The sequence below is a fragment of the Moschus berezovskii genome, chromosome 4, assembly GCF_049115385.1.
Source record: "Moschus berezovskii isolate FMDL1 chromosome 4, NW_MosBer_1.0, whole genome shotgun sequence".
NCBI classification, from domain to species: domain Eukaryota; kingdom Metazoa; phylum Chordata; class Mammalia; order Artiodactyla; family Moschidae; genus Moschus; species Moschus berezovskii.
This window is the reverse complement of record NC_142463.1, coordinates 37,543,755-37,557,860: the sequence shown is the minus strand read 5'-3', so window position 1 is coordinate 37,557,860 and position 14,106 is coordinate 37,543,755. Positions and strand designations below refer to the sequence as shown.

Below are 14,106 nucleotides of genomic sequence, written 5' to 3'. Positions count from 1 at the left end.
CATGAAAAGTTTAGCTAACATTTGCAACTTTCAAATATACCACTCAGTACTGTTATCTGCAGTCCCCATGCTGTACCTAACATCCTTAGGACTTATAACTGGAGGTTTCTATCTTTTGACCACCTGCACCCATTTCGCCCACTCCCAGCCCCCAGCTCTGGCAACCAAAGAAGCACTTCTATACTGAAGAAAACATCTTGGTTTCAAATGTTTTTCAAATTAATTCTCATCTTTCCATTAAGAGCAAGTACATAGTACTTAATGTACATTGTTTCATTAGACCAAACTTTTCTTTAATAATTTAAAAAAAAAAGTCATATTCAGGTCAAAACTTCTCAAACTTTTAATTCTTTTTAGGTATTCCTTAAATAAAAAATCACTTTCCCAGGAACAGAACTTAATATTAAGAAATGCCTAAATTTATATAGGATGATACTCAAAATATTCAACAATGGTACAATGTAGCCACTCTCCATCAGAAGGAGGACAACCATCCTAGTGCTCACCAGCTCAGCATCAGTTCCAGGTAATAACACAGCCACTGTCTACCAAGTCCTAGCTATGCATCACAATCCATGGTAGACACTTTTACCTGCTTTGCCTCAGCTTGTGCTGTGATTCATGGGGTCGCGGAGAGTCGGACACGACTGAGCGACTGAACTGAACTGAACTGAACTGAATCTTTATATTAAGAACTTAGTACCAGTTCTATTTGTTTATTCTATTAGGTCAGGATTTTATATTTACATAAAAATAATAGCAAATATATATATTTATGTATATCACAGGTACAGGTCTTAGCACTCTTAATATATCAATTTACTTAATATATTAACATATAGTCTAAGAAGTTCAGTTCAGTTCAGTTGCTCAGTCGTGTCCGACTCTCCGCAACCCCATGAATCACAGCACGCCAGGCCTCCCTGTCCATCGGTGCCCTTAATAACCCTATTTTACAGATAAGTAACAGATGCATGGTAATTTGCTCGAAGTTACATAACTAGTCAGTTACAGGCCCAGAATGTGAGTCCTGGCCATCTGGTTTTAGAGCCTGTGCTCTAAACTAGCATGCTACATGGTCCCAAGTAGGAGCTGGTGAGGTTAAATAATAGGCACAAGGACACAGAGCTTGGCAAATCACAGAGCTGAGCCAAACCCACAGTTGTCTGGCTCAATAACTCCACTGACAGTTCTGTCCTGTGAGTTCTGAAGATACAATGTCTTTGCTTCATTAATTTATTTCTTGTATTATTTTTGGCTGTGTTGGGTCTTTGTTGCTTTGCACAGGCTTTTTCTAGCGGTGGTGAGTGGGGGCTACTCTTCACTACAGTGTACAGACGTCTCACTGTGGCAACTTCTCTTGTGGGTCACAAGCTTTAGGCACACAGGCTTCGTGGTTATAGTATGTGAACTCAATAAATAGTTGGGGTGTGCAGGCTCTAGGGTGCATGGACTTCAGTAGTTCTGGCACAAAGGCTCAGTAGTGGTGACTCGCGGGCCCTAGACCATGTGGGCTTCAGTAGTTGCGGCATGTGGGTTCAGCAGCTGCGGCTCGCAGGCTCTAGAGCGCGAGTTTGGTAGCTGTGGCACATAGGTTTAGTTGCTCTGTGGAATGTGGAATCTTCCCAGACCAGGGATCAAATCCATGTGCCCTGCACTGGCAAGCAGATTCTTATCCCCTATGCCACCAGGGAAGTCCAACACGATGCACTTTTTTAAAGTCAGTTCATTCATTTTTTTATCTAGGACCTTTAAGGTGAGTTTGTGGAAAAGAGAAGTCACATTTGTAGTTAACATGAAAATATATAGATAATAAGTATCTACATAAGACTATAAGATTATATAATATCTATATTATATAGATAGTACATATCTATACCTATGGTATAAGACTTAACAAAAAATAATTCTGTTCTCCTGTTATACATTCATAGTCTTTCTGCCTGAACTTGAACTTTGGAGCTTTTTATTCACACTCTCTCCCCAGTTCTGCTAAGGACAGAACAAATGCTCAACAAACACTAGGTGATGACGTAAGTGGCCACCCACTGGACCGTGAGAAAGAGACAGACAGCTAGACCTCAGAAAGGATCCATGCATGGTTATTTACAGTTCACAGACAGTTTTGCTTAAAGAACCCAGATGTTAAAGAAGCAGCACTTAGTGGTAATTCCACTAAGAATTGTAATGTTCCTGAAAGTGACCTTCTCTCATTCCTTTACTGGCCTCACACTCCCCAGGACTCTGGCAGCCTTATACCCACTGAGGGAAGCTGAGGCAGGGAGCCACCTCACAGCTGTGCATTTCAAAATCTTTCAGAGCAAGACTCCAAGGTCCTGAGGTTTCTGCAGTTCTACCTCTACCAGAAACAGGAACAGGAACCCACACCCGGCTGTTACTAAGTTCTGTTCTTTACACTGCGTTCAGTCAGTTCAGTCGCTCAGTCGTGTCCGATTCTCCGCGACCCCATGAATCACAGCACGCCAGGCCTCCCTGTCCATCACCAACTCCCGGAGTTCACTCAAACTCATGTCCACAGAGTCGGTGATGCCATCCAGCCATCTCATTCTCGGTCGTCCCCTTCTCCTCCCGCCCCCAACCTTTCCCAGCATCAGAGTCTTTTCCAGTGAGTCAACTCGTCGCATGAGGTGGCCAAAGTTTTGCAGTTTCAGCTTTAGCATCCCTTAGACTTCTTTAAATTGCTTTAAAGTAAAGTCACACTGTTTAGGTCCTTTCAGTTCAGTTCAGTTCAGTTCAATCGCTCAGTCGTGTCCGACTCTCTGCGACCCCATGAATCACAGCACACCAGGCCTCCCTGTCCATCACCAACTCCCGGAGTACACTCAAACTCATGTCCACAGAGTCAGTGATGCCATCCAGCCATCTCATTCTCAGTCGTCCCCTTCTCCTCCCGCCCCCAACCTTTCCCAGCATCAGAGTCTGTTCCAGTGAGTCAACTCGTCGCATGAGGTGGCCAAAGTATTGCAGTTTCAACTTTAGCATCAGTCCTTCCAATGAACACCCAGGACTGATCTCCTTTAGAATGGACTGGTTGGATCTCCTTGCGGTACAAGGGACTCTCAAGAGTCTTCCCAGCACCACAGTTCAAAAGCATCAATTCTTCGGCGCTCAGCTTTCTTCACAGTCCAACTCTCACATCCATACATGACCATGGGAAAAACCATAGCCTTGACTAGACGGACTTTTGTTGGCAAAGTAATGTCTCTGCTTTTCAATACACTATCAAGGTTGGTCATAACTTTCCTTCCAAAGAGTAAGCGTCTTTTAATTTCATGGCTGCAATCAGCATCTGCAGTGATTTTGGAGCCCAAAAAAATAAAGTCTGACACTGTTTCCACTGGTTTTCCATCTATTTCCCATGAAGTGATGGGACCAGATGCCATGATCTTTGTTTTCTGAACGTTGAGCTTCAAGCCAACATTTTCACTCTCCTCTTTCACTTTCATCAAGAGGCTTTTGAGTTCTTCTTCACTTTCTGCCATAAAGGTAGTATCATCTGCATATCTGAGATTATTGATATTTCTCCCAGCAATCTTGATTTCAGCTTGTGCTTCTTCCAGCCCAGCGTTCCTCATGATGTACTCTGCATATAAGTTAAATAAGCAAGGTGACAATATACAGCCTTGACGCACTCCTTTTCCTATTTGGAACCAGTCAGTTGTTCCATGTACAGTTCTGACTGTTGCTTCCTGACCTGCATACAGGTTTCTCAAGAGGCAGGTCAGGTGGTCTGGGATTCCCATCTCTTTAAGAATTTTCCACAGTTTGTTGTGATCCACACAGTCAAAGGCTTTGGCATAGTCAATGAAGCAGAAATAGATGTTTTCCTGGAACTCTCTTGCTTTCTCCATGATCCAGCGGATGTTGGCAATTTGATCTCTGGTTCCTCTGCCTTTTCTAAAACCTGCTTGAACATCTGGGAATTCACAGTTCACATATTGCTGAAGCCATATATAATTAGGACTTCCTCTGGCAACCCCAATAATCAGGCAAATAATCATCAGGGACAATCTAGACAAAGTTCTTGCCACAATCCAAAATATGAATAAAGAGGTCCCCATAACAACATCAAACTTCCTCCTCCTTAATCTGTCCCAAAATCAAACCAAGCGTCTCACGGTATATATTGACTATGGCAAAACTCACACACCAAATACATAATATAAAGTCAAGACCTTGCCTTAGCTATGTGCCATATTCCATTCTGAAGTGCTTAAAGTAACTGATAGGTATAATAGATAGGCATCTTTATGTGTAATATGTGATGAGTAATATATGAAGGTCATGTGAAATTCTCCAATGCAAAAATATTATGTGTAATACATGAATCTATCTACGTCTACAAATGAACATATAACTATATATAGACAGATATCTATCTATATGAACATTCATTGTTGTTGTTAAGTCTCTATGTCATGTACAACTCTTTTGCGACCCCATAAACTGTAGCCTGCCAGGCTCCTCGGTCCATGGGATTTCCCAGACAAGAATACTGGAGTGTGTAGTCATTTCCTTCTCCAGGGGATCTTCCCGCCCCAGGGATCAAACTTGCATCTCCTTCATGGACAGGTAGATTCTTCACCAGTGAGCCAGCAGGGAAGCCCATAGTATGCTAATATATTTCACAGAATAAAGGAACTTTTAGAGTTAAGAAAGATCTTATCGGTTCTCTGGTCTTTTTTAGTCTTTCAGAAATGAAAAAAAAAGGCTTAGAAAAGTGGGGTACCTATGACCAAATTACCGGTACAGTGTTTCTCAAAGTACAAAATTCTGCATCAGAAATACAATGGTGACTCACATGAGGCAGATTCCTGAGAATCTGAGAACCACCAAATCAGAATCTCTGAGAGTAGGACCTGGGAAACTGCATTTTAAACATCTTCAAGGTGATTCTTATGTCTATGTCATATGGGTGAATTTGACACCCACTGAGCTAACTTGTTGCAAAGTTAGAAATAGAGCCCAGATTTCTTGAAATACAGTCCAACACTCTACTATTACAATGACAGTATCTGTTTCAGACACGCTGCATGAAACTGAACTAATGACAACAAATTAAAATAGGAATATACAGCATTATGACTAAGAACACAGGGTCTGAAGCCACTCTGCTAAGTTCATATTTCAACTCTGCCCCTTACTAGTTATATCATCTTGGATGAGTTATCCAACTCTATGTCTTGACTAACTCATCTGTAATGATGGTAATAAGAGGACTACCGCCTCTTAAAGTTTCTGTGAGGATTAGTGTGTGTAAAGAGCTTAAAATACTGACTGACATAAAGTAAGCACTCAATAGTACTTCAATACCAATTATCAATGAGTATTTTTTTTAAGTGGGGCATTGGGGAACCTCAATAGCACCATAACTAATAATACTTCAATCAGAAACAGTGATCTAGGGAAGTTGAAAAAAAAAAAAGAAACAGTGATCTAACCGAGTAGATGAGATTAAACAATAAGATGACTTCAGGGTGGCTTAACCAAATCAGAGTTGAGATGCTAGGGGTTACAAGGCTCTGTGACAGTCAGAAAATCATACTATGATTTCATTGCTATATCACTAAAATGATAATGGTTAACTGAATTCAATTTACTGAACCATTCTGACATTGTGCCCAAATGAAAGTTAAAACACATAAACAGGCTTATTTTAATTTATGTCATATGGAATGCAGTGAGAACTTAGAATTCTGTGCCAAAGGTATGAAGATAAAAGTAGCAGTAGTTGGACTAGTAATGCTGGCAGCTAGTATGTAATGTGCTAAGCACTTAATAAATATCATCTTTAATCCTCAAAACCCTATGATGTAGACATTACTTTTTCTGAGCATTAAGTCAAAGACATTAGGAAACTTGCACAAGGACACATGTATGATATGCAGAGGAAAAGAGATTTCAGGCCAGATGAATGTGTCTCCAAAATCCATGTTTTTAACTATTATAGTATTATCATTTTCTGTATTAACAAAATTCGAAACTTACCACCAAAGGTTTACAGATGCCAAGGTGCACAGTGCCTGGTGGCACAGCTTTCAGCACTTCCACAGCTTCAGCAAGTGTGATGTTATCCAAACAGTACTGATTGACTGAGATCAGACGGTCACCGGGTAATAGCTCTCCGCCTCTTTCTGCCACACCATCCGGCACCAGGGAGCGGATCACAATCACTGATCTGGTGGGATCTAAGGGGTCCTAAAGATCAAGCAAAAATGGAAAGATGAGTCAGTCCTCCAGAAACAAATATACAGCCTGAAGACATGTTTGTGCACACTTCAGGGATATTGTGCACTGGGTTCCAGACAATAAAGCAGCTATCACAATAATGCGAGTCACATGAGGATTTTCATTTCCCCAGTGCACATAAAAGTTAAGTTGACACTATACTATACTCTCTCTACTGAGAGTGCAGTAGCATGATGTTTTTAAAAAATGTTATACCTTAATTGAAAATACCTTATCACTAAAAAATGCTAACCATCATCTGATGACACAGGGTTATTAACAAACCTTCAATTTGTAAAAAATTAAATATCTACAAAGTACAATACAGCAGAGCTCAACAGAAAAGGGTATGTCTGATTATCTACTTTATGTGTCCAGTATTCTGGTGGTATTCTTCCAGAGACAAAATCTATTCAAATATCACTCTATACAGCCACAAAAATATCAGCTTGTCTCAAAATAAAGATATAAAATTAACAGTTTTAGTATGTATGAGTTAGTGCACAATACATATAAATTTCTTTTTTAAAACTGTGGTAATTAATATTTTGTTGGATCACAAAAGGTCTAGGGAAGAGACACAGGTTCAATCCCTGGGTTGGGAAGATTCCCTGGAGTAGGAACTGGTAACCTGCTTCAGTATTTTTACCTAGAAAATTCCATGGACAGAGGAGCCTGGTGGGCTACAGTTCATGGGATCGTAAAGAGTCGGACATGACTGAGTGACTAAGGACACAGCACAAAAGGTGTAGGGAGAGTTGGGAAAGACTCTGACATTCTGAAGCACAGTCATACTATGGACCTAAAATAAGCCCATCTATTATCATTCTTGGGCAACAGGTAAGCTCCAAGAGAAGTGTATTATGGGAAAAGATACTCCATTCTTCAGCACCCGACCAGTATAAAATCTCACTGAATCACTTAAATTCCAAAAAGAAATGAAAACCATGGCATATACCACTGCATTTCAAAAGTATGTTTAAAAATAATACAACCTAAAATTATGACATGGTATAGATACCCCTAGGCGAAGGAGTACGTCAAGGTTGTATATTGTCACCCTGCTTATTTAACTTATATGCAGAGTACATCATGAGAAACGCTGGGCTGGAAGAAGCACAGCTGGAATCAAGATTGCTGGGAGAAATATCAATAACCTCAGATATGCAGATGACACCACCCTTATGGCAGAAAGTGAAGAGGAACTAAAAAGCCTCTTGATGAAACTGAAAGAGGAGAGTAAAAAAGTTGGCTAAACATTCAGAAAACTAAGATCATGGCATCTGGTCCCATCACTTCATGGGAAATAGATGGGGAAACAGTGGAAACACTGTCAGACTTCATTTTCTTGGGCTCCAAAATCACTGTGGATGCTGATTGCAGCCATGAAATTAAAAGACGCTTACTCCTTGGAAGGAAAGTTATGACCAACCTAGATAGCATATTAAAAAGCAGAGACATTACTTTGCCAACCAAGGTCCGTCTAGTCAAGGCTATGGTTTTTCCAGTGGTCATGTATGGATGTGAGAGTGGGACTGTGAAGAAAGCTGATCGCCAAAGAATTGATGCTTTTGAACTGTGATGCTGGAGAAGACTCTTGAGAGTCCCTTGGACTGCAAGGAGATCCAACCAGTCCATCCTACAGGAGATCAGTCCTGGGTGTTCACTGGAAGGACTGATGCTGAAGCTGAAATTCCAATACTTTGGCCACCTCATGCGACGAGTTGACTCACTGGAAAAGACCCTGATGCTGGGAGGGATTGGGGGCAGGAGGAGAAGGGGACGGCAGAGAATGAGATGGCTGGATGGCATCACCAACTCAATGGACATGAGTTTGGGTAAACTCTGGAGTTCGTGATGGACAGGGAGGCCTGGTGTGCTGTGATTCATGGGGTCGCAAAGAGTCGGACACAACTGAGCGACTGAACTGAACTGAGGTAAAAACTATTCTAATATAGAGAAAATGAATATCAACTCATGAATAAATCCAATGCTTTATTGGGAGGGCCCTCATCCATTGGGAGGGCCCCCTATTTCTTTTCATTAAACACAGAAAATAACACTAAAATTCTATAAATAAATTTGGCTGATGAACCAGTTTATAGCCGTACTATCATTTTTTTATTTTATTCAATACTGGTATATAGCACTTACTATGTGTCAGGCTGTGTTCTAAGTGCTTGACAATCATTAATTCAATTATTCCTTACAACAAACCCATCACTTGCTTGGCTTGTGTACTTTGCTCCTACTGTTTCATTACACACATACTGTTCCATATAGGCAAGAGGCAGTAACATGAGATTCTACTACTGCTGCTGCTGCTAAGTCACTTCAGTCATGTCTGACTCTGTGTGACCCCATAGACGGAAGCCCACCAGGCTCCCCTGTCCCCGGGATTCTCCAGGCAAGAACACTGGAGTGGGTTGCCATTTCCTTCTCCTGCTGCCAAGTCACTTCAGTCGTGTCCGACTCTGTGTGACCCCATAGACGGAAGCCCACCAGGCTCCCCCGTCCCTGGGATTCTCCAGGCAAGAACACTGGAGTGGGTTGCCATTTCCTTCTCCAATGCGTGAAAGTGAAAAGTGAAAGTGAAGTCACTCAGTCGTGTCTGACCCTTAGCGACCCCATGGACTGCAGCCTACCAGGCTCCTCCATCCATGGGATTTTCTAGGCTAGTTTCTATTAAACCCCTCCTAAGAAAGTAACACGGAGAAGGCAATGGCAAGCCACTCCAGTACTATTGCCTAGAAAATCCCATGGATGGAGGAGCCTGGTAGGCTGCAGTCCGTGGGGTCGCTAAGGGTCGGACACGACTGAGCGACTTCACTTTCACTTTTCACTTTCATGCATTGGAGAAGGAAATGGCAACCCACTCCAGTGTTCTTGCCTGGAGAATCCCAGGGACGGGGGAGCCTGGTGGGCTTCCGTCTATGGGGTCACACAGAGTCGGACACGACTGAAGTGACTTAGCAGCAGCAGCAAGAAAGTAACAACTACCACTTTTTCTGTTAGAATTGCAAGACTTTGAAATCACAAAAGTGAGAATTTGCTATGTTCCAGGCCAATCTGTTTGAAGTGGCTGATGGTTCTTTTGAAGTTTTCTGTGGCAGTTTTCTATACCTTTCTATTGTAGACATCGAGGTTTATTTTCAACACTGCATGGAATCTTAACCAAATATACCATATTTAAATCAACAAAGGCTACAGAGCTAATCCCTTGAAAAATGCCTTCAAACAATTTATTTCACTTTCCTCAACTAAGCCTTGCATTTCCACTACCAAGTCAAGAGATCCTTGGTAAATTTCTAACATACTCTGTTGTATAACACCACATACTTATCAAGAGGATTGGAAGTAAAAATAGTCATGGGAACTCACTAATAAAGTACAGTGTTAAACTATAATTACACCAATATTTTCAAGTAGAGGGAGCTATTGCATAAGAAGAAAACAGAAAGGAACAACAACAAAAAAAAGTACAGTGGCATATCAGCGGCAATCAGTGCAGTAATGTAAAAGAGCTGTCTGTTTTGTCACCGACAACCATGAATCACAACACACTTTTTCACTCTGAAATATGAAACCATTACATTTTAAGTCTGACACGCTAATAAATAAGCTGTACCATTATGTCCTTCATTTAGGATGTCAGTTTTTGATGGAAGGCTTTTTTATTGGGGGGGAAGGGAAACTATATAATAGCTTATTCCCCTCATGAAACGTACCGAAAGCAGCCAGCATTACTTCTTATTAATAGTTACTAAACTTTCTCAGAGAAAACTGTAACAGTAAAATATCCCAAAAGCAAATAAATGATTTCACTGGGTAGTGTAAGCCATCTCTGTAGTTTCATATAACACCTAATCAAAAAGTACTATTTTTAAGCCAAATAAATCGGTGAACTGGATGCAATCCAGTTGAAATGATAATTAGAAATATTTCAAAGGAAGATTAACCAGGAAATAATGGAAATAGAAAATAGATTAATAGATTTCCTTTACAGAAAAATCATGGTGAGCACTTATTTCTACAAAATGCAACCGTCTTTCAACCACAAAGTAGTACCAGGTGTGCTTGCTTACTAAAATTTATTCAGGCTTGGACTTCCCAGTTATTCTGAACACTAAATCTAACCTACCACTCCTTTTCCTGGAGGAGAGAACCCACCAGCAGCTTCCTTGTCACGTATAAAAAGACAAACCACCCACTTCTGGTGATACCCCATTATGGATAATCACCACTTTATTTTCTATGGTAAGTTCTCTGACCAGGTGATTTCTCAGTAGCTGAATGGAGTTGCTTTAATGAGTAACAGTCATTTGCTTTCATAGCAGCTGTCACTGCCTACCAGGGCAGCTACTATTCTTAAGGCTTTGCCACATACAATATGCTTTAAAACCAAGTTGCTTCTCATCAGCGGAGAAGGCAATGGCAAGCCACTCCAGTACTCTTGCCTAGAAAATCCCATGGATGGAGGAGCCTGGTAGGCTGCAGTCCATGGGGTCGCTAAGGGTTGGACACGACTGAGCGACTTCACTTTCACTTTTAACTTTCCACTTTGACACATTGGAGAAGGAAATGGCAACCCACTCCAGTGTTCTTGCCTGGAGAATCCCAGGGACGGGGGAGCCTGGTTGGGCTTCCGTCTATGGGGTCACAGAGAGTCGGACACGACTGAGGTGACTTGGCAGCAGCAGCAGCAGCAGCTTCTCATCAGAAAAGTCTATTTTCTGAAAATACACACTATAATATCATACCCATGTTAAATACAACAAAATGTTATAAAGATATTTCTCAAGACCTCTACCCAACTCCTAGACTCTATCCAGAATTTTTTCAGGCCCCTATCAGATTTTATCACCTTTTATCATAATCTTTAAATCTCTGATTTTTCTTATTTTGGTAAATAACACTGAAAGGAACATCGTATTCAATAATCAAGGTGTTGCTTTAAACTAAAGAGCCAATAGGGGGCACTAAATACCAACCACAGAAGACAAGATACATCATCTGCTACACAAGCCATCTCCTCTTCTGATGTTTTTTTCCTATTTATTCAAAACCCTTATATTCTTACACGTGTTCTTACACGTATCTCATATGTTTGCTTTAACTCAACCATTTATGAAAGTCATTCCCTACAAATCCATTAGGCACAACCACGTTTCATCAGAAGGCTGCATGTTAGATAGGAGCTCTGACCTGACTTCTCACTACTGAGCTACGACACCCACAGAGAGCCAACCTAACTGCCCTGTCTCGCAGGCGAATAAAAGTGCCTGAAGAAAAGTGCGTATGAGGATTTCTGAGGTCTCTTGAAGTGATTCTAATATTTGAAAGTTATTATAAACACAGGATGTTTCAACGTTGGGGGAAATCCAAGGTGACAAATAAACACCTCTTCTCCCATAGTCCCTGAGTGGCACTGCCATACTCCCAAGCATTCACTTTCTCTCCCTCGCCACTTCACTGAGTTGCTACCTAAGGCATATTAATTTGATCTTCTGTCTCTTCTATCCGATCCTCTTCATTTCTGCTTCTCGTTACTTCTTGCCTATGCAACTGCTTCAGTCTCCCCAATGGCACCTCCAGCCTTATCCGCTTCAGTCTATTGTTTAGAGAGAAACTAATGATTTTTAAAGGTAAAAATGGGATTGCAGTTCCTCCTCTGCATAAGGCACTTCAATGACTCCACTGCCTTCAGAATAACGTGCTAACTCTTTGGCAGAGAAATTCCTTCAGATTCCCACTTTCGGCGGATCTCCCTTTGATCCTCCCACATATACCACAGGCCACCTTTATTTGCCCCACACACTATCCCAACAATCCAGAACTACTGAAGTTCAGGACTGTGAAAGGCACTGGCATGCTTCATGCCATTCTGCCAACCATTCCATCAGCCAGAAATGCTTTCCCCGCCCCACTGCCCTTATCTGTATCTTTGCCACTAAAGTCAGCTCACATCTTTCCTCCAATGAGCAGCTTTCCCAATCTCAAAGAAAACTCAAGCACTTCCTACTCTGAATATCTGTAAACCTAAAAAAGACCTTCCCTTACAGCATTTTTCATAATATAGTTTCCTTATTGTCCTCACCTTTTAGAGTAAGTAAGGCTGTTCTGCTAGATGTATCCACAGCATGCTGCATTTTTTCCTATTACAACTCTTTTGACATTTTACTGGAATTATTTTAACTGCCTTCCCTACTAAAAATAAGCTTCATGAGTACAAGGATATGTTTGCTTATTGCTATTTTATTCCCAGGGCTGACTACAGAGCCTGCCACATAGAAGGGACTGAATAATATCTGAAACATCAAATGACTGAATCTATTTAGTTTCATACTCTTTGCTGGACTGTAAGTACACCAAAGACAAAGGCCATTTTTCATTTATTTTCTTTGACTCTGTTGAGTCCTGGTTGCAGCATGTGGGATCTTCACTGAGGTGCACGTACTCTCTAGTTGTGGTGCTCGGTTTCTCAAGTTGTGGCATGCAGGCTCCAAAGCATGCGGGCTTCAGTAGTTGCAGCAGGCAAGCTTAGCTGTTCGCAGCACGTGAAATGTTAGTTCCCCAACCTGTGTCCCCTGCGTTGCAAGGCAGATTCTTAACCACTGGACCACCAAAGAAGCACCTTGCCCATTTTAATTTACACTTAGGTTCTCAAGAATCCATTCCTTTGGTGAGCTAGGAACATTTACAGGTGAATACATACAAACATGTGACAACCATTATGACCGAATGGATGGAATTCAAAGTTTTGAAGTGTCTATAAAAATGTATTATATGAATATTTGTATACATTCCCATAGATCAAAGAGACTGGAGTTCACATAAACTACAGCACTGTACAGGGATGGTTCAGTTGGAATTGGGCTCTCTCAGAGACAAGGGTATCAACCAGAAGATGCAGAGAGCTCTATCCTTAAAGCTGCTCCAGAACTAAAACAGACACAGGCAAGCAACCAAGGCAAACTCAGTGGAAAGGCACAAAGCAGGAAATGTTACATAAAAAAGAGCCAGAGGAAACAAACGAGAAGAAAAGTACTCACGCTGAATAAACTAGCCAATGCCTCAGTAAGAGGTATTTTTTTAGAAAAACAGGAATAAGAGATATAAATCAAGGACACTTCTGACATTCAACTTTTACATGTTTGCGGTATTACTCCAATGAAGGAAAACAAAAATCAAGGTGTAACAATGACTTAACTACACGAATGCAAAACAAAGGATAAATCTGGGGTTGTTCTTCTTGTTTGAAAAATCCACTCTGGGTGATGGATCAAATTTTTTAAAACATTAAATAATGGAATAAGAATGTAGAGACCACAATAGGATGGCAAAGACATAGGCCATAGTTTATTTTGGGTAAAAAGTTGGGTATAAATTATTTACCTTAGATAACATTCACACTTATTGTTAACTAGGTAAAATAAACTATAAAGCTGGCCTATAGTAAACTCACGAGAGGAAACATGGTAGCTTAATTCAACGTCACTAAAGCTCCGTGCTGATGGTTCACCACAGCAAAACACCCGCTCTCCTCTTTTATAGGAGTCCTTCACCAAAAGGAAATGATTCCAAAGAATGACTAGGAAAACAGCATCAGACAACTGTGAGACAGAAAGTGCTCTACGAATCAGATCTCCTAACCACTGAATTCAATATTGTGGTGACGTTATTACAGAATCAGGCTACTGAGTTTTACTCCATAAATAGTTACTCACATTAGGGTGAGGAATTGTGTTTCAAGGATTATTTGGAAGTCTCTACATACATTAATTTCTGGGTAACATAAGGCAGCTAGCAAGACTATTTGATAAGAGAACTGCTCCAACTAAATAATGGTCAACTGAG

The 14,106-nt window shown here is 41.0% G+C and overlaps 1 protein-coding gene across 4 annotated transcripts in view; it reads right to left on the bottom strand.

Annotated features, from left to right (window-relative positions):
• The window catches only part of PATJ (PATJ crumbs cell polarity complex component), a 385,356-nt gene that overhangs the window by 271,981 nt on the left and 99,269 nt on the right, over nucleotides 1–14,106 (bottom strand). For all 4 annotated transcript variants that reach the window (XM_055402500.2, XM_055402504.2, XM_055402503.2 and 1 more), the window contains exon 18: nucleotides 6,010–6,219. In XM_055402500.2, the coding sequence (XP_055258475.2) occupies nucleotides 6,010–6,219 (210 nt within the window). The remainder of the gene's footprint in view (nucleotides 1–6,009; nucleotides 6,220–14,106) is intronic.